Source organism: Acanthochromis polyacanthus, chromosome 2 (genome assembly GCF_021347895.1).
Source record: "Acanthochromis polyacanthus isolate Apoly-LR-REF ecotype Palm Island chromosome 2, KAUST_Apoly_ChrSc, whole genome shotgun sequence".
In the NCBI taxonomy this organism is placed as follows: Eukaryota; Metazoa; Chordata; class Actinopteri; family Pomacentridae; genus Acanthochromis; species Acanthochromis polyacanthus.
The window spans coordinates 13,714,142-13,733,436 of NC_067114.1; the positions used below are offsets into that span (position 1 = coordinate 13,714,142).

At 40.4% G+C, this 19,295-nt stretch overlaps 1 protein-coding gene across 1 annotated transcript; it reads left to right on the forward strand.

Annotated features, from left to right (window-relative positions):
* The first annotated feature begins 41 nt into the window (after window positions 1–41).
* On the forward strand, window positions 42–10,922 carry LOC110948763 (C-type lectin domain family 18 member A-like). The gene is made up of 12 exons (XM_022190455.2): window positions 42–354; window positions 1,614–1,705; window positions 5,468–5,701; window positions 5,803–5,900; window positions 6,001–6,122; window positions 6,233–6,340; window positions 6,477–6,569; window positions 6,923–7,029; window positions 7,143–7,272; window positions 7,447–7,543; window positions 8,129–8,220; window positions 10,733–10,922. Exons 1-12 carry the CDS (start codon window positions 231–233, stop codon window positions 10,768–10,770), a joined length of 1,335 nt encoding a protein of 444 aa, XP_022046147.2. The 5' UTR covers window positions 42–230; the 3' UTR covers window positions 10,771–10,922.
* The last annotated feature ends 8,373 nt before the right edge of the window (window positions 10,923–19,295 follow it).

The following is a 19,295-nucleotide window of genomic DNA, read 5'->3' on the forward strand; positions in this document are numbered from 1 at the left end:
CTGCGCTGCAAAACCTCCACGAATCACTTCGGCCAGTTGGGCTCCAGCAGCCTGAGAGTCCTTGTGAGAACAGAAAGCTCAACTTTGACATGTGCTTGGCGCTGCAGCAGGAGGTGAAGCTCGTTAGCCGGTGAGCAGCGAGGAGGGAGGAGAGGAGAGGAGAGGAGCCGGGAGGCAGGGTGACTGGGAACAAGTGGCCACTGTTGTTCAGAACGCTTCAGGAGTTTATCATGAGGTTTCCAACAGCCCATCGGTGCTCGGATCTGTTTATGGTTTTGTTTCTGCTGCCCTCTCTCACCTCACAGAACCGGATTACGGCAGAGACACCGGACCGTCAGATGCTCTCCTCCTCCGGTAAATCAACTAAAGTTATTCAGAAGTCAGGTGGCCACGACGGACATCGTTCCAGTGCAGAAAGATCTTTATCAGTGCACACTTTAGGCTTTTTGTTGTTGTTATTGTAGCAAGTTTAGTCTTTGACAGTTTTATAAATAGAAGTTTTTATCCTCATTTTGGCAACCAGGTGGAAATCATTTAAGCTGCAGACTCAAGTGGGATTTTCTCAGCTGCCTAAATTCAGCTGGCAAAGCACCAACTGCCTGCTGTGCAGCAGAACTGTGACATTACCCTGAACAAATTTGCAGTCTGATGTTATTTTGCCAAACACATGGCAGAATTATTAACCCATCACTGGGGAGCTGAGTTGTATACTATTTACCTTCTTGATAAAATGTGCTGTGTAAGAAGAAACTTCAGTAAAATAAGCTGGTTTGACACCTAACAGAGCAAAGCCAGATCTAAAGTTCATGCTCATCCACATTATGTCTTTTAATGAATGATTTCAGGATACTAGATCCAATTTAATGTGTTTATATTTAGTATAGGTGAGAATGGGTAGAAAAATTGTGTTTTAATGAAGGAACAGGCAAACACAAGGACATAATAGTGTTTATTGCCATACAGTATCTTCAATGTCTCCTATGCTTTCTATATCAAATCTAATTATTTAGACAGTATGTTTAAAACTGCTTGATTTGACGAAAGTGATGTACATGTTATTAGTAGAAGCATCCAGAAAAATATGCGCAAAAAACAAGATAAGATGAAGATTCCTAGATTTAATTTGTAAAACAAGGCTAAAAAAGTGTAAAATATTGAAAGCAAGGCAAAAATGCAAAGTGACTTCTAAAATCAATGTTAATAGGAGAAATAAGAACAATAAGATAATAACTAGCAACCAAAAGTCATTGAAAATCATGGATGAGTTTTTTCTGAGCTGTGGTCGTAGAGGAGGAACATTTGACTGAGAGAGGAAGAATATTCCAAAGTTATGGGACTGTCACTGCAGATATTATATATTTATAATACTGTCACATATAACACAGGAGTCACTAAAAATGGTTCAACCACTGCATTCTGTTTGGACTGAAATTTTATGCGTTTAACCCAAATGACCCCTAAATGAGACTGTGACAGACTGCGTAAAACCACGCTCCAAACTTTCACGCTCCTTCCCTGACATCCGCTCAAACAACCCGCCTGCACATTTGCATTCTGTTGCCACAGTGACAGCAGGAGAGGTATAGTAAATCAGCATTTGTGTTTCCTTGCAGGGCTCGGGGTGAAGGAGCACTCGCAGATTGTTGCCCAGCACAATAGACTGCGCAGCCGGGTCAAACCCATGGCGGCTAACATGCAAAAAATGGTTTGTGGCACCTATTGTCTGTCTCCTCTGTGAGTGCTTGAATGGTGCATGATGCCTGTCACGTTAATGTGAGTTTGACATTATCCTTTTGTGAACGATCTGTGCTCTTGTTGAAAACTGGGGGTGGGTACACTGTCCACAGAGTTGATAATCACACTGGATTTTAGTCCGTCTATCACATATTCTACTTCATAAGAATTACTCACTACTGAATGCCTCTCCCTACTTTTACTTGTGGAAAGAATTAATCAATATGTTTTAGTGTTCAAACAACATTGCAGCTCCCATCCCAAGGCCCAGAGAAAAACAGCAATGAATAAGTGATGATGTGTGTACGGATGTGAATGTGAGCCAGCAACTGAGAACTGCAACAGGTAGTAGGATGGTCACAGGCAAAACAAAATAGCACACAAAGCACTGAAATGTTTTTGGTTCTATCCATTAAAGCAGGTTAGTGCTTCATTTGTTCTGCTCTGCTGCAGGCTGAGTGATAGTGACGACTGTTAGAATGAAGCCAGAAATCAATTAGCTTGAGTCTTGTGATGGTTATGCAGTGAACTGACACCAGTAAAATATTTTTTCTTATTATTTTAGACAAAAAAGGGTTTACGCAAAGCAGCATTTTCACTTGTTTGTATCTCAGTGCTAATGATCAGCACATGCACTTAAAGGCTTGATGTCAGAGGGTCATGGTTCGATGCTGATGAATGTCCAGCAATTTTCGATACTGAAATTTGTCTCAGGTCTTTGTAATCTCGTTAACTGATACACAGCTGGAGCTAAATTGTCTCCCTATCTCACTTCATCTATTGCTTTCCCGTACTGTACTTATCTGCTCAACTGTCTTGCCTACACGTGATTACAACCAAGAGGTAATGGCGGATTATGAAACTCACAATTCACTAGATACCCTTCGGGGCCTAATATGAGATTTGTGCCCGGGCAAACTGTCACTTTGTCATAGATTACATCCTCAAAGCCACCCGTACAGACTGAGCCCCTTTTTCTTCGACTGCTCTTCAGCCTCAGAGAACTGTTCTCAACTGATAAGGCAGTAATGAGAAAAAGAGGATGTGGATAATCATTCTGCATTCACAACTCTGGTATTACAGGTAATTTTCCCGTGAAAACCCTCAGAGGAAGCTTTGCCGAACTGAAGAGGCATATTAAAGAGCTTTACTGATAAACGCTAAAAGGCTCAAGGCTTCGGCTGTGTTTGTGAATATCTGAATAAGGGCTCTTTTTTTTGCCCTATGCAGAAATGAACCAGAAAGCATTGTGGTGAGATTGTGTTGAAGTGATTATTATATAGTCCTTCAGGCTTTGCTCTCAGGATAAGATAAAATACCTATACTTTGAGAATAAATGATGCTCCCCCTTTTTCTGCACCTAATGCAGGTTTTCTTGGAGCTCTTTAGGCTAAGAAGCATTATGAGGTCGCTCACACAGACAGAAATTAAAGTTCACTTTTGACCACTGTTGTGAGATTTGATCTGATTAATCTCTCTCAGAACTTCCTGAAGCTCCAACACCTCATACTGACATACTGACTGAAACCGTTCTCCAGAACATTAGGGAGAAATGCGCAGCTTCATTCATTTATCTGCGACCACATACAGCACAAATAAGGCAGGAAACACACAGATCCTTCATGCTCTCAGGGAGTCACTCAAATCTCACAGCTGATGTGACATGACATGCTTGAAAATGAAATATCTCAGATGAAATATTGCCCAGTGACCTTATACCCCCCCGGTGGCATCAAAGACTTTGGCTGGCTGACATCAGACAGCAGAGTGAACAATGAACTTAAAGGGATAGTTCGGGATTTTTGACATGAATCTGTATGGCATCCCCGTCAGCAGTGTTGTTCACTCACACAGACTTACTGCCGACAGCGTCCAGTGAGCAGAGATCCTGTCCGGTTTTGGTCCAGACGAAGGTAGTCCGGCAAGTTTGCTGGGGTCAGAAAAATAAAGCGTTTTCTTCTCAAACCAATATGTGTTCGAAAGAGTGATATATTTGCATTACAAAACCGTTGTCCACGAAAAAGTCAGACCTCGTAAATGCTTGGCACTATTTTCTCTCCCTTCATATCACTCCGCGCTGCCTCCAGCTGGCAACCACGCAGGTTTCACTTTGTTTACTGCTCGTAAAGTTAACAACAACATGTCTGACTACGACAGCGACGATGAATATATTGACTTCAGCATTCAGCCAAGGGGATATCTTTATGAACCCGAATATACTGAAGCCGAAATTCACCAGATGGAGTTAGAAAGGGCAGAGAGAGAGAGAGAGGGTTTCAGTATATTCGGGTTCATAAAGATATCCCCTTGGCTGAATGCTGAAGTCAATATATTCATCGTCGCTGTCGTAGTCAGACATGTTGTTGTTAACTTTACGAGCAGTAAACAAAGTGAAACCTGTGCGGCTGCCAGCTGGAGGCAGCGCGGAGTGATACGAAGGGAGAGAAAATAGTGCCAAGCGTTTACGAGGTCTGACTTTTTCGTGGACAACGGTTTTGTAATGCAAATATATCACTCTTTCGTACACATATTGGTTTGAGAAGAAAACGCTTTATTTTCGTGACCCCAGCAAACTGGCTGGACTACCTTCGTCTGGACCAAAACCGGACAGGATCTCTGCTCACTGGATGCTGTCGGTAGTAAGTCTGTGAGAGTGAACAACACTGCTGACGGGGATGCCATACAGATTCATGTCAAAAATCCCGAACTATCCCTTTAAGGGGCCTCTGCTGTTTCACTCCACACATCAGTGTCATACCTATGATGGCTGTTGGTTATTGGATGGACATTAGATCATTTGGACAGTAATGAGGATTCTATGGTTTCTTTATTGACCGGTCAGATGTGTGGCTAAACTCACTGTGGAGTCCACCCTTCAAGCTTGAACCAAAACACATCACTGCTTAACTTATTGTGGTGGTTTTTATACCCTGAGTCGTATTCTTCACCGTTTGATCGAGACAAACCCATTTCAGTCCTTTATCATTAAGCTTAATCTGTACATTTCTGCACGTTGTTGCTTTTGCTCATAGTGAAAGTACCTGTGGAGTGAATGTGGAATCCTGCTGTTTATTCAAAACAGCCACTCCAAACCTTGTGCCACTTAGCGAAGTGTTTATACAAGCACAGCACACAATGAGTGTCAGTCTGTGTTTGTTGGCCCTGTCATGGACTGGCAGCTCGCTTAAGGTGTCTCCCTGCTTGTAGCCTGCTGTATGCTGCGATTGGCTCTCAACCCTGAAAAAGGATTAAGCATCTAAAGAAAATCACTCATGCACTATTAGCAGTGACTCTCATGCCAAGGAGTTTTTTTTAAAATCCAGTCTTACATCAGTATCTACAAAGCACAATATGACTATTATTCCATGAAGGTGCAAGCCCAAGTCGAACAGATGCTAGTAATTTTGATAATTACATGAGCAGTGAAGACAGATGATTCCTGTTTCTAATAGTTGATTTAATTGCAAATTTATTGTGATAAATGATCAGTTATTCATTTATATACATCGGTTTCCAAAAGACAAACAAAGTCATGTGTTTAGAACATCTGACAAACACAAGGCACTTCACAGAAGTTTCACAACACTGATTATCAACTTTCCCCACGCATAGTGAAATCCAATCGAACTGTACATGCAGCTGAAGAAACTTCTTTTATTAAGTTTTACTGTGGAGATGAAAATGAAAGCCAGGTGGCAGTCCTATTAAATAACAGTAATGTCTTTATCTGTAGGAGTGGAATGAGAAGTTGGCAGTACTTGCAAAGGAGAGAGCTGCATTGTGTCACGCAGAGCCTTCACTTGAACGCTCCTCGTCTTTCAGTCACACCGGCTGGAACACACATCTTTCTGTTTACGGTGTCACATCATTTTCTAACATCATTGACTCGTGGTTTGAGGAGGGAAACGATTTTCTCTACTCGAGCGGGCGATGCAGAGAAAATGCCACCTGTCAGCACTATACACAGGTAAGTTTACAAACTGTACAAACCGTACATTTATATAGAACCCTATGTTCATGCTTTTAAAATGCTAATGTCGTGCATCTAAACCTTTTGTTGTTGTGTAGCTGGTCTGGGCTACTTCAAGTCACTTGGGATGTGCTAGTCAGCTGTGTCTGAAAGATGGGGAACTGTGGGAGACATTTGCCTGCGCGTATTACCCTGGGTAACGATTTAAACACTTTTGAAATGAAAATGGTGAATTCATCTAAGTTTAAACAAACCTGCTGATACTTTTGATTCTGCATCTCTTTGTGTTGCTGCAGGGGTAACTGGGAGGTGAATGGTCAGCTGGTGATGCCCTATAAGTCGGGGCTGTACTGTTCACTCTGCACCTCCTCCATGCCTGGCTGTTTTCGACTGTGGGACCATGTAGGTGGACTATGTGGTAAGACAGTGCACACACATATGAACGATTATTTTTGCTGCATCGATTTGTATAAAATGATCACTTGTACAATTTCCAGCGCTCACTTTTGTGTGTGTGTTTGGTGTCAGAGGTTCCAAAGAATCCATGTCGTATGAGCTGTGGTCAACACGGTCATCTTAACGTATCGTCCTGCAAATGCAAGTGTGACCTTGGCTTCACTGGACGCTTCTGCCAAGGTACCAGTCATAAAAGGTTAATTTTTGCACATATTGCTACAAATCCCCATTAAACTGGGTCTATTGCGTGCATCTTATTACATGAAAAGAAAGAGGAGATGCAGATTTTTATTGTACTGGTGTCTGTTTTTTTCAGTTCGATGCAGTGTGCAGTGTGTTCACGGTCGTTTCAAAGAAGAAGAATGCTCCTGCTTGTGTGATGTTGGCTATGGTGGTGCTGAATGTGCAGGTGAGTGCAGCGGGCTTCCTTGTGTTTTTATGTACTTCAGCAAGCAGCAAAGGAGGAAATCAATCTAGTTTGCTGCTACATTCTTTATCTTAATGGATGTTAAGTCTGATAACAGAGTGGAAGTGCGAACATACTGACTTGATGAAAGCTGCATCAAAGACCATTAGCGAGGATGAAAAATTGACAGAATTTATCAAGAAGTGGCACATTTTTACACTTTTATATCTTCTGGCTGAACAGGCAACAGATTAGTTAAGATTAGTACAAGTTTAAGGCTGTTCATTGAACCTGAAACAAGATGATTTGTAATGTTGTTAAATTTCAGTGCATTCTGGCTATTTGTGTTCCAACAGAGAAGGTGCAGTTTCCCTTCCACCGCTGTGATGTCATGATAGATGGAAACTGCTTCACGGTGTCTTCAGAAGCTGAAACCTTCTACGGAGCCAAAAGTCACTGTCAGGTGAGAGATAAATGTATGCTACCCACTATATACAACATAAAGGGCATCGTGTAAGTCATCATATCAACAGTTTTCTGTTCTCAGTTTGCTCTTTTATTTGCTCAAACCACCAGGAACTAGGAGGCTCTTTAGCTCAGATCCATAGTCAGAAGGTTCAGGACATCCTGGCGTTTTATCTCACTCAGCTGGAGACGAGCAATGAAGTCACGAACACTGACTTTGAAACACGAAACTTCTGGATAGGTAGGTCTTTTCTGTTGGTCATCCAAGTTTAAGCTAGAATATCATAGCATTCTCTATTACTGTGACTGGATAGCATCGCCAGACTGAGTTGTTGTGTTTTTAGAACAGATATACTACCAGGAGGAGGTAGAGGAGATGGTGCATGGATAAAACAGCACTATTTTTGCCCCACAGGTTTGACTTATAAGCCTCCGAAAGACTCATTTCGCTGGGACACAGGAGAGATCCCAACATTCAGCAGCTTTGCCTTTGGACAGCCTGACAACCAAGGGTAAGAGACACATTTAGGCACAGACATTAGCTACTATATCACAGAAAGAGAAAGAGCTGAGGGGCAGTGGACCTGAGCAAACAAACAAAACACATCTCCTTAAGGGGGTAATCTATTTCTCTGTTTAAGCTGCAGGATTTTTGTGAACGTTTCATGTTCCTGCAAAACAATTTATTGTCATCTTGAAATTAAACTGTTTTTAACTCACTGGAAAAAAAACAGATAGACATACAACCTACACTTTGACCACTAGATGTCTCTCTATTTCCCTCTGTGTCTGCCTGATCTACGCCCCATCTACTTCTACTCTAATCTCCTGTTCTCTCAGTTCTCTTTGCACTGGCAGTCAGTTGAATTAATCACAATGTTCAGCCTAAATTGTCTAGATGGCAACACCAAAAATGTGTTTGCTTTGAACTTACTTAAATGAGTCTGCAGGTCATGTATCTGCCTCAAACAAATATACTGCCCCCCCCCAAAAAAAAAAACAAAAAAAAAAACATTTTTTTTCTTTCTTCTAATAAAATTCCTGCAGGCATAGCCCATGCATCTGCTGTTCCTCACAGCTTCTCACTCTCTGTCCAGGTTTGGAAACTGTGTGGAGCTGCAGGCGTTAAGTGCCTTCAACTGGAATGACCAGCGCTGTAAAACACGGAACCGATACATCTGCCAGCATGGTGAGGCTGCTGCTGGGAGGGGGTGGATGAAAGTGTGGATTAGGTGAAGGCAGAGTTCTCGTTTGCACAGCTGACTGCCCAGTGCGATCCAACGGGCCTTCCTGCTCGGGGGCAGCAGTGCGAACCGCTCAGCCACGGAGCTACCACCAATCTGATGTTAAGGACATTAGGTTCAGGCTGTAAGAACTCCTGTCCAGAGATATGGGCTCAAAAGCAAATAGCCAAGTGTTGATAAAGCACTTTTCTCTCTTTCCTATAATCTCTACACATTTGGCTGCTTCTCTTCAGTTGCTGCAGGATGCCCACAGTTGACTTGCACTGCATTGTCCTCTCATATCTCCCCCAAAACTTGGCATTGTGCTGTCGTTTGTCCAGCAGTAGCTGCTTTGAAGCAGAAAACCACCAGGCTCTGGGCTTCATGGTGAAACAGATCTGCCTCTCCAAAGGTCCCCATGGCTATAGTGCTATTAAAACAGGATTCAGTACGAGCTCCCTTTTTTTGTAATTAAATTTTTTTTGACATTTGTGCAGTTTTATGAGAGCTGACAGTAAAGATATTACTATGACATCACAGTTCATGGTCAGTATTTTATCTCTTAAGCCTTGTGGTGCAAGCAATCCCTTTAAATTACAAAGAGTGATTTGATTTAGCGTTTAAAATAAAAATATCACTTAATGGAGCTTTTTGATATTTATATTTGTTTGAGTAGTAGAATGACTGTTATTCTCTTTTCTCTGATTCAACATCAACTGCTCTTTACAATCACTGCTGCCACTCCCTCAGTCTCTGTGTGCAGGCAATTAGTATTACCTGCTTCACTGGTAATCACTGCACTGTCGAGTGTAAAATGTTAAGCCAGTGTGTCCAAGAATGATGTGAAAACAACCCTTAAATCTCAATGTGATCCTGCCTACACATTTAAACATGCCTCTCAGTCTAAATCAATGGCACTCAGTGCTCGCCATCAAGAACCTTTGAGCAATCAATATACGTCAGCTCCACAAAGGCCTGTGGTGCTTAGACACACACATCCCACTTACATTGATTGTGAGCAATGAGATGGTGGCAGATGTTCAGTTTTGCCCACTTGAGTGTGTCTTAGCAACTGTCGGCTGTGTAATCTGGTATTGATCATGCATAGCGGAATGATCTGCTCTGAATGTGGTCAGCGTTGCTAAGTCGACATTTTTAACACCCTACATTTTGAAAACCTTTCAAAGATGTGTTGTGTTTTTATTTGGAACAGGGTTGTATGAGGTACTTGTCCCCCTCTCAGTGTATTGCCAACAGGAGATGATGGTCTGCACTTCCCCAGTGTGGAGAAGCAAACAGGAGGATCAGCACAGATGCAATGCAATGTAGTGCTGTGGATGGAGTCAACAACAAAATGTATTTAAACCATGTGGAAAAAAGCTTTTAAAAATCCGTATGGCTTAAGTGTACACCATACTTACAAAATTTTCACTACTTTGTCTCGGTGTAAGACAAATTTTTCCACCCAGGAGGTGAAGTTTTATGTTGATCTCTTCAGAACCAGACTCCTTTGATAAAAAACAACAATTTTACCTACAACTGCAAAAGGAGTTTCTGGTCTTTTATTGTATGACTGTAGTGTTTTAATGTGTTAGTTTAGATCCAAACCAATGTGTTAAACCCATCAGTCACACAATAACACAAACAATAACTGACTGAGGCAACAGAAGACCAGTTACTTCTATTTTCTTAGATGTAAAATTACAGTTTTTGTCGAGGGAGTCTGGTCACTTTTTAAGATAATGTCGAACAATGCAAAACCTTCAGTTCCCTGTCTGAAATTGTTGTAAAGCAGTGAAAATATTCTAAATATAGCATGCATATATTATATTTTAGCTGACTAAATTACATTTTGTTGATGCCATTTCAAAAAGAAAACTCTTTGTAGTCTGTGTTTGTGTAAAATATGATTAGTAGCTCATGATCAAGAGAAGGCTTGAGGGTTGGACTGTATATGGTAGTTACTGCTACAGTAGTATTGAGGTTAATAAAGCTAAACACATGTGAATATTCTCCCTCAATCAAGAATTTTTCTCTCCCTTCATCTCGAAATAACTGCAGACCTTCACTGAGGCAACTAAGGGTGAGGTGCATAAATTCCGCTGATTATAAGCGCACAGAGCCTTGGAGCCCATCAGAGTAATTTCCACCCATCATTGCTGTGTTGTTTTAATTGGTAATAAAATGATAAGTGGATATCAAACAGCCTGAGGCCGACACAAAGCTATGTTTCTCCAGAGTACTGCTTCTGCGTATGGGTGTGTGTGTGTTTCCAAATGCATGTAAACGAATCTACAGTTTTTGTCCCTTATATCACATTAACAGTTTCTTCAAGGGCATCTTTGAGTGAAATTAAAAGCACAAATCCCACATACATCACTATTTCTTTTCTTTTTTTTACAGTGCTTTTGTGCTCAACATGTTACATTTCCTGCCTATTATTAGCTCTATAATGTGTTTTATGTGTGTGTTTCACAGGTGCAGAGCATATTTCCCAGTGGGACGATGGCAGCTGACCTGGATTTTCTCTTCGAGGTGAAATAGGTGTGCGATGTGTTACAATGAGCACTGTTGTGTGTCTGGATCAGTGTAGTTTAGATGTACTGTATATACTTTACATGCTTGAATGTTTTATGTAAATGTTTTATCATTAAATGCTTGTATGCTACTTGGAGAAGTTGCTATTTATTCTTTGCATGTATACTTTCAATGAGCAGCTTGAATAGGAATATAAACTCTGGTATTCACTGCCGTACATGCTTGCTCTTTTTTAAAAATGTCTTCTCCATCCTCATGCACCCCAGAAATCGATTTGGTCTTAAAGGATGTTGGAGTTCTGTTAATATTGCTTGAAGGAATCAGGAGAAAGGAAAGGAAAATGCCTCTTGTAATTGTGATGGTGGGTTGCTTTGGAACCACATCATTTGTCCCAGAATAGTGTAGAGAGGACAAATAACACAGCAACAAAACACACTCAAGCCAAAAGCTAAATAATTCAAGCTCCTGTACATTACAGCAACAATTTTGTAGGATCCACACATATGCATGAATATTCGCCATTATTAACTGTTCACGTCGATGAAAACGGATGTAGAATTTTCTAAATATACAAGCTGTTTTCATTTTGTCAGACTTTCTCAGAATAGATCATGTGCAGATTTGGTGTTCAGGATAATGATTCTTTATCATGGAAAGCGCTATGCAACACCACTTTGATCCAAACTAATTTATTTTTTTAATTGTGGATGGATTGGCACAAATATTTTCACAACCACTATTGATCCAAATCAATGAATCCAAGTGTCTTTCCTTTAGCATCAATATAACATTTAAAACTCAAGTTTGGAGCAAAATGTCTCATTAAATGTTTCACTCATTTTAAGTAAACGTTTAACTTCTGATCAAGCGCCTCCAGCAGGTCAAAATTATAATTTGTCAGTACTTGGATTTGTCACCAATATCTGTAAAACTAAACAAGTTTTACGTTCGCTCCAGCTGGGCTTAGTTGTAAGTGTCAAACATTACAGTCCTCTAGCTCAACTCTTAATCTTACATTTTGACCCTCATAACCTGAGTAACTTTCAGAACTTGCAAAAGTAGAATGAGCTTTAGTTCCTCTCATAATGGCCTGCCCCCCAGACAATATTCATCTGACCTTAAAGCAGAGAAAACCTGAGGATGAAAAAGAGGGTAGGGGATATATTTTTAAAGAACCGAGAGAGGATAGCAGCAGTTATGGCAGGAAATGGGATTCATTTGGGGGTGCATGTGAATTATTTCTTGAAAGGTTGAATTGTTATGTCACTTGCACCACCTGTGGCACAACACATAACACCAGAGAGGAAGAAAATAGCCATCCAGCGGCAAAATACAATATACAGCTTCATTTCTCTCTTCAGTTGCCCATAACGTTAGAATAAGCTGACAACAAAGTTGGATGAAAATGTTTGATGTGTGAAACAGCAGAAGTTGTTAAAAATTATTCTAATCTTTGAATCTTGTGACGCAGCAGTTTTTGCATTCACAGTTTACATTCAGGTGTTTGGAGGAGGCCTGAAGGTAAATCTGAGCATAACAGGGAGGCGGTAGAACAACTTGGCCTACTGTATGTGAGAAAAACATACTTAAAATGAATAAACTGATTCATCAAGGTGCTTTATGCGTCAGTGTTGCTGGTTTTCCCACAGTGCTCACTGACACTGTGACTCAGCAGCTGGCAACAAAACTGGATCTGTCAACAAGTCGAGGCCACAGACTGAGATCACTGAATACTGCGGATGGAGTTAGAACAGTAAGAGACACTGGTAACCTAACATTACCATTTTACAGATATGTCACCATCATGCAACACAGAACTGTTCTCTTCTATGTACATTTACAGTTTGGTATGTGAGCACATGTAAAGGTATGGCTGGATCAGGTCAGCAAGTGGTTAACAGTGACACAACGGTCGGACATCCTGCTGCCTTCTCACTAAAACGAGGAAGATGCGCCTGGATGGTAGATGATGATCCACTCAGAAGACTGAGATGGATGACTGCTGCTGATAATGAGGTCAGACCAACACGCAGTGCAACGGTGAAAGAGTTACAGTTCTAACTGTCCTTCAGCTCCACTGATTGTCGACTTTACACAGCTTATACTTTTTTCTGTCTGCAAATATCCAGCCATCCTTTATCTATATGTCACTTTATCCTGTGGAAGGTCACGGAGAGGGGACGAGTTTATTCCAGGTGACTTAGGGTGAAAAGGTTCACGCTGGACAGGCCACCAGTCCATCATAGGGCTAACGCAAAGAGACACTCAACCATGCACACTTACACTCACACCTACAGCCAGCTGAGAATCACTACATACCCACAGCTTGTCTTTGGACTGTGGGAAGATGTTGGAGAACCTGGTAAAAACACGTAGGCACTGGAAGAATGTACAGAAAGACCCCAGCTGACCAGTCGATTCAGTCTCTGCAAACACACAGTAAATTTACAGGGTGCATAAAGTTAAAGCTCCTTTAACCTTGGCAGCAACAACACCTGATTCACACTGCATTCACGGGTCTCATCCTCCCAATATAGCACCACAGATAACTCTCCAGAGAGGACATTTGTGGATTAAAGTGCTACTGGTGGGCCGGTGATGCTAAATAAGGTCAAATTTGATATTTACAGATATCACATACACGCAGAGGGAAGGATGCTATAAAGTTAAAGTGAGATGTGCTCAGAAAACTTTTTTGCTGATGTGTTGCTTCATGCCAGTGGCAGATGCTCTAAACAGAGTGTGAGCCTGGATGTGCATGTGTCTAACAGACTGTGTTCCCTGTATGTGTGAATCTCTGCCTCATACAGCCTCCTGCTGGTCTCATGGTGCCCCCTGATAAGCTGGTGCTGCAGAGGGTTTCAGAATGGTGCTAGTGGCAGTGGAATTAGCTTCCATTGTCATGATAATGACAGTGATACTCTTGCCCCTTCCAACTCAGACCAGCCATTGTATGGAAACAGGAATGCAATTTCTCCTGCAGCGGCAACCGACAATCCTCTGTGAGAGTGAAAGGTCCCTAAATGACTCTCCATTCAAGCGGAGCTGAGGGGCCAGCAGCCAATTAAAGTGGGAGTAGCTGAACAGTGCCATCCCTAAGACCTAAGGCTGTCTCTAAACACACACATTAAGCATTTGCAAGACACACACACTTGCTCACATTAGTTGCTGTATTTTCTTTTTGACAAAGAGCATCTAATCCGCTACACTATTTCTCTTCCCCCACAGACCTGATTCTTTCGGGGGCACAGGCAGTTTGTACTAAATAACTCGAGAGGTTTATTCAGCACAATGCGTACACAGATTCAGGAACATGAGTTACTGATTTGAAAATGCCTCGGAGTTGGGGAATTGTGGGACAGAGTTTCTGAGCAAAGGGGAGACGCTCTACAATGCCATCCATCATGGTTAAATTCTTTGGTGGTGTTTATGGTATCAGACAGTCTCCTCTGGGCATTTCTCTGGCAGCTGAAGCAGAGTCACGATGGAAGGTGAAAGGGTTTCCAAAGTGTTCACTCTACTGAGCTGTGAGTTAAATGAATGTGTGCTGTGGGACTCTGTGAGCCTTGAGTTCAGAAGGAGTCTACTGGGCCAGATAAATTTGTTTTAAGCAATGCAGCTAATAATTACCCGCCACCGCGCTGACAATTACTCAGAGTCTCCTCAAACAAAAACACTCCTCTTGAATGCTTCATTTATTCTGCAGTCACCTTCACTCCAAAACATTTTCTCAGTTTGGTTCCACTGCTACCTCATGAATATTTCTCCATTTAGAAGTTCTCTGTCTGTGATAGCTGGTATCACATATATTATTATTATCATTAACATAAGGTGTTGGTGAAGTGCCCCACTGACACTCTACTGAGATAATACAATCCTAAAACAGGTCATCATGCATCCCATGCATAAACCCCAATAAGTCTCAAAGTACTACCAACATTCAAATGAGGAAAAAGATAAAGATGCTGTTCATTTGTAGGACACACTTATTGCACGCTTTCTTAATAAATTACAGGCAAAAACAGCTCTAATCTCAATTATCAGCTTCAGTGTGAACAATTACATAATGAAGTACAAAGACATTTGAGTTATTAGCTCATCACTCCTGTTCATGTATTTTGTTGTTTGTTTGACATTTTGATCTGTAGTCAGCCAGCCTCAACTGAGTATAGATAATCTGGGTTCACCTGCAGCTGAGAAAATGACATGAACAATTTAAATTTGAGTAATGTGAAGATTAAAAATAAAACTTTCCAGCTGTAAGGAAACTGCTGAATATTTAAAGCCTCAAGTGACATAGCTGTTTTAGCAACTAAAAATGCTTTTTTAATGGCTCTATTTGTGTTTATAATTCCTATATCATTAGTTTTTTTCAGCAATAGATAATCTAAAATGTTCTTATACAAATGTTTACGGTTTTCAGTCATTCCTATTGCAAGGAGTTAACAAGTTATCTCTATCAACTGAACAGTTTTCTTTGGCCACTAGGTATATACCTCAAAGCTTCTCCAGCAGTAAAACTTGCTACTATGTCAATATTTAATTTGTAGTGATTAGAAGTGGAAAACCACAATAAAATGAAAGCCTATGACATTAAATATATACATAATGTATGTCCCCTTTGTTATAAACGATACAACTTTCCATTATACTCGACATATCAGTGTCCTAATTCTTGTTAAAGCTATGAAAATTATAGAAGAAGATTAAAATAATCCATGATAGAAAACATTTTTCTGATTTAACACATCACAATGGCACATAAATATAAACCCAGAGTCATAAATGATCCATACTTGGTCCCTCAAAGGTCAAAGAAACTGAAACCATGTATGTGTACCCATCCTTAAAAAAATGCATCTTGCCAATAAGTGTGTTTGAATGTCAAACTGGAAAATTCTGACAAATGGACACATTGTTATTTTAGATTTTGTCAAGGGATTTTCATTCGTCGTATAAGAGTAACTTTGATGTCTTTTACTAAGACAGTATGAGCTTGAATATGAATTAAATCAACATTTGTATCATTAAACTGCCTTTCATTTCTAGCTATACTATGCAGTAGTTTCTATTTCTGTTGCACTGAGGAAGCAAATCTGATCTAACACTATGCCATTCAGTTCTGGAAAATCCTGTCCTCCTGACATTTTCACCATGCTCATGTCACGGAGGAAAATGACTGCAGAGCTGAGACAACACCGTCTTTAACAGGAACTTCATGAAAATAGAGCAGTTCTCCACAAGTGTCGTTGGCTCTTAGCAGCAGGTGTGCTCGAATGAGGCGTAATATGAATTTTAAGGTAGCAACAGACACCGAGTAGAAACTATCTCTCCATCATATGATGTTACAAGACCGGGGATCAGATGAAAGCTCTCATACGGCTGCAATCAGTCTCCAATTATCGCTCTTTACATCTCAATGAGGAAATCCAGCTGCACTGTAGGATCTGATGATACAGGCGGAGGAGTAACTGTGTATGTTTATGAGGACATTCAGATGATACTTACAGACAGAATTATAAGGGGAGTTTCTAATCATCTGAACAAATCAAGCAAAGGACTGCACTAAGAACTCACTTTATATCTTCACCTGCCCCTGGCTGTGTTTCTAAGAAGTGGGACAGTATTTTCATTTTTGTCGTGCTCTTTGCAGCGGTTTGGCATTCCTCTTATGATGGCAAATAACATGAGGGCATTCAGAGAGGCTCCATTGTGTGGGTAAGATTGAATTACGATTATGAATTCTATTTAATTATTTGTGCAAGCCATTTATTCTTCTATAACTTTTTTCTTCAAGCTCTAAAAAATTCAAAAGGACAAAGACAAGTATTGGTTTATGGAAAAAAAAAACATAAGACATACTTATCAGAGTTTCAGATATGAACCCAGTTTAATTTTACATCAAACCAATATTCAGTCTAGTCAGGACTGCAGTGATTATTCTGGCCATCTTCAATCACCATTAAACCATTATTTCTGTGTCTTTTATCAGCACCATGCTCTGCCTCTGTCTCTCTCTCTGTCTGTCTCTGTGTTTTATGCTGCTTGCTTTGTCTTTTTCATTTTCTCTTTTCAGCGCAGTCAGTATTGAGCGGCCCACAGCATTTGGATGCAAGATGAACTTTGATAAGAGTTAATGAGAACACAGCATTGTGCAGGCAAAGAATGGCTCGGGCTGCACTCAAGAGCCTCCTCGCCAGGAAATGGACTGCAAAGAGCTGCAGCCACCCACTCATCCAGGTCTGGAAGAGGAGAGGGAAGGAGGAACAGGAGGAAGAAGGTGGAAGAGACGAGAGAATGGCAGCGAAGAACGTTGAGGAAGGACAAAGAATAGAAGAAAAGTAAGCATAGATTGAGGCACAGAAAGGCAGAATAGAGCAGCACATGGTACAAACACGACAGAAAATTACTGTATTCACACAACCCTTACTTCATTAACCTAGTTTATGCTATGCTGATGTCATCCCAATGACCAGTGATAATTAAAGAAATAACACAAACCTGCGTAGCAAGCCTCCTCTAAAACCAGCATTTATGCCTACAGAGTGAGACCCAAAGATGAGTTCAGACATAACCTTATACTATAAAAATATCTTCTTAGTTATATCTGGAGAACTATTATGAAACTTCGCTTGGATTCATCCATCCATCAAATCAAAACTATTCAATGTTTTGTCTTGTATTGTTGTGACATGTAACTACATATGGGTCAGAAAATATCACTAGTTGACTTCTGCTTTATCATTTTTGTTATATATTTTAAGTAAAGCACAGGCCTGTTAGCGCTTATCAAACACATTCCAACTAGGAAAAAAAGCAGTTGGCTAGCAACCTGACGCACCACTGTTTTCCTGTCAGACATGATGTGCTTTTACACCTGAACAAGCTTTTCTTACAATTGCCGACAAATAACAGATACAAAAGGAAAACAGCTCCGAACAACTGCAACTTCTGTCTTAACATTCAAAGCATCTTCTCTGTGCAGTCTGTCTGTAACTGTTCTCCTGCATGTTTTAATTGGTCCACACTTTGTGCTGTGTGTAAATAATTCCCTGTTAAAAGTACACAGTTCTGCACATTTTCTTTTTTCCCCCATTTGTAAAGCTCGTAATCTTTTTATTATACGGGCATGCCTTATAATTTGCTGGAGAAGATTAACTATTTGTGGCTCACTGTTCAATTATTAAAACAATATATAAGGAATTTCTGAACAAAGAGAGAAGAGAACATTAATCCAAAATGAAGAGAACATTTTCAGAAGCAGCAAAGTAACATTTCAAGCCCCATAAAAACAAGCTGACAGTGTGCCTTGAAACCAGGGCATCTTGGAAAAGATACTTTTTTTATTTGTCAGGTAAGATCAACAGCACTTTCCTGCTTTGATCACCTTCAACAGCCTCTTTCTTGAGACTATTGTACGTTCACAATCGGCTGCTGATCTCAGACAAGAAAGCCACATTCACAAACCAGAAACATACATCCTCAAGAAATACATCTTACGTTAACTTAGTAAAATCTGGTCTATAGTAATCTGTTCTCTGCAAAACAAAATCTGTTAAGAGAAATATTCAAGACTGTATTCAAAATCACAGTTTCCCCCTTTTTCCTCTTTGTAAAACTCACCTCTATTGTAAGAGAAAACTCTCACTCCAAATCAGATGTTTTAAGGGAATAAGCTCTGAGAAAAAAAAAGATTTTATTCAAAATGCACATTTTGAAAAATAATTTAAGACATATTATATGTTTAATGGGTTTGTTTAAGCATTTTAGGGCAATTTTCTAATTTGAACTGGATCTTATTTATAGTGTTCAGTGTTTCAACACTAACCTCCTTCAAATGGATTGAATAAGATGGTGTCTCTGGCACTGAAGAAATGTGACGCATAGCATTTTGTGCTGTGTGCAAAATCTCCAAACACATTTCGCCGCATGCTTTGTACATCAAATGAAATCAACTAAATGCTTCATGCTGCTCGAATCACATAAATATATCAGTACAGCTATACATTATAAAGGGAAGGAGAAGATGAATTCCCAAGCGTACAAAAAATTCTGCAGGATAGGTGAGAATGTCTGCACCTCAGCTGAAACTCTGTTGGGTGAGGCAACAGGACAATGACCCAAAACACCAGAGCAAGTCCACAGCAGAATTTTTACAGCAAAAACAAAATCCACCTTTAGGAGTGGCCCAGTCAGAGCCTAGAACTCAACTCAATGGAAATGCTATGGAATGATGACCCCCAAAGAATATGACAGAGCTTCGGAAATTCTGCCAAGAAAATTGGGCTAAATTCTTTGTGGATAATGTGCAGGTCCAATTCACAGCTACAGGAAGTGCCTGACTGAGGCTATTACTGTCAAAGAGGGGTCAACCAGTTATTAATTCCAAGGGCTCACTTACTTTTTCCACTACCATTTTGAATGTTGAATGAATGTGCTCCATAAAGACATGAACGATCAGATTTTTTTTGTGTGTTATTACTTTATGCACATATTTGTCAAT

What these genes read in the sequence shown, in the direction of transcription:
- LOC110948763 (XM_022190455.2), top strand. Translation starts at nt 231, where the DNA reads ATGAGGTTTCCAACAGCCCATCGGTGCTCGGATCTGTTTATGGTTTTG. An exon ending in GGACAGCCTGACAACCAAGG is followed by an intron (nt 7,544 to 8,128) that starts GTAAGAGACACA and finishes CTCTCTGTCCAG; the next exon opens with GTTTGGAAACTGTGTGGAGC. An exon ending in CCGATACATCTGCCAGCATG is followed by an intron (nt 8,221 to 10,732) that starts GTGAGGCTGCTG and finishes TGTGTTTCACAG; the next exon opens with GTGCAGAGCATATTTCCCAG.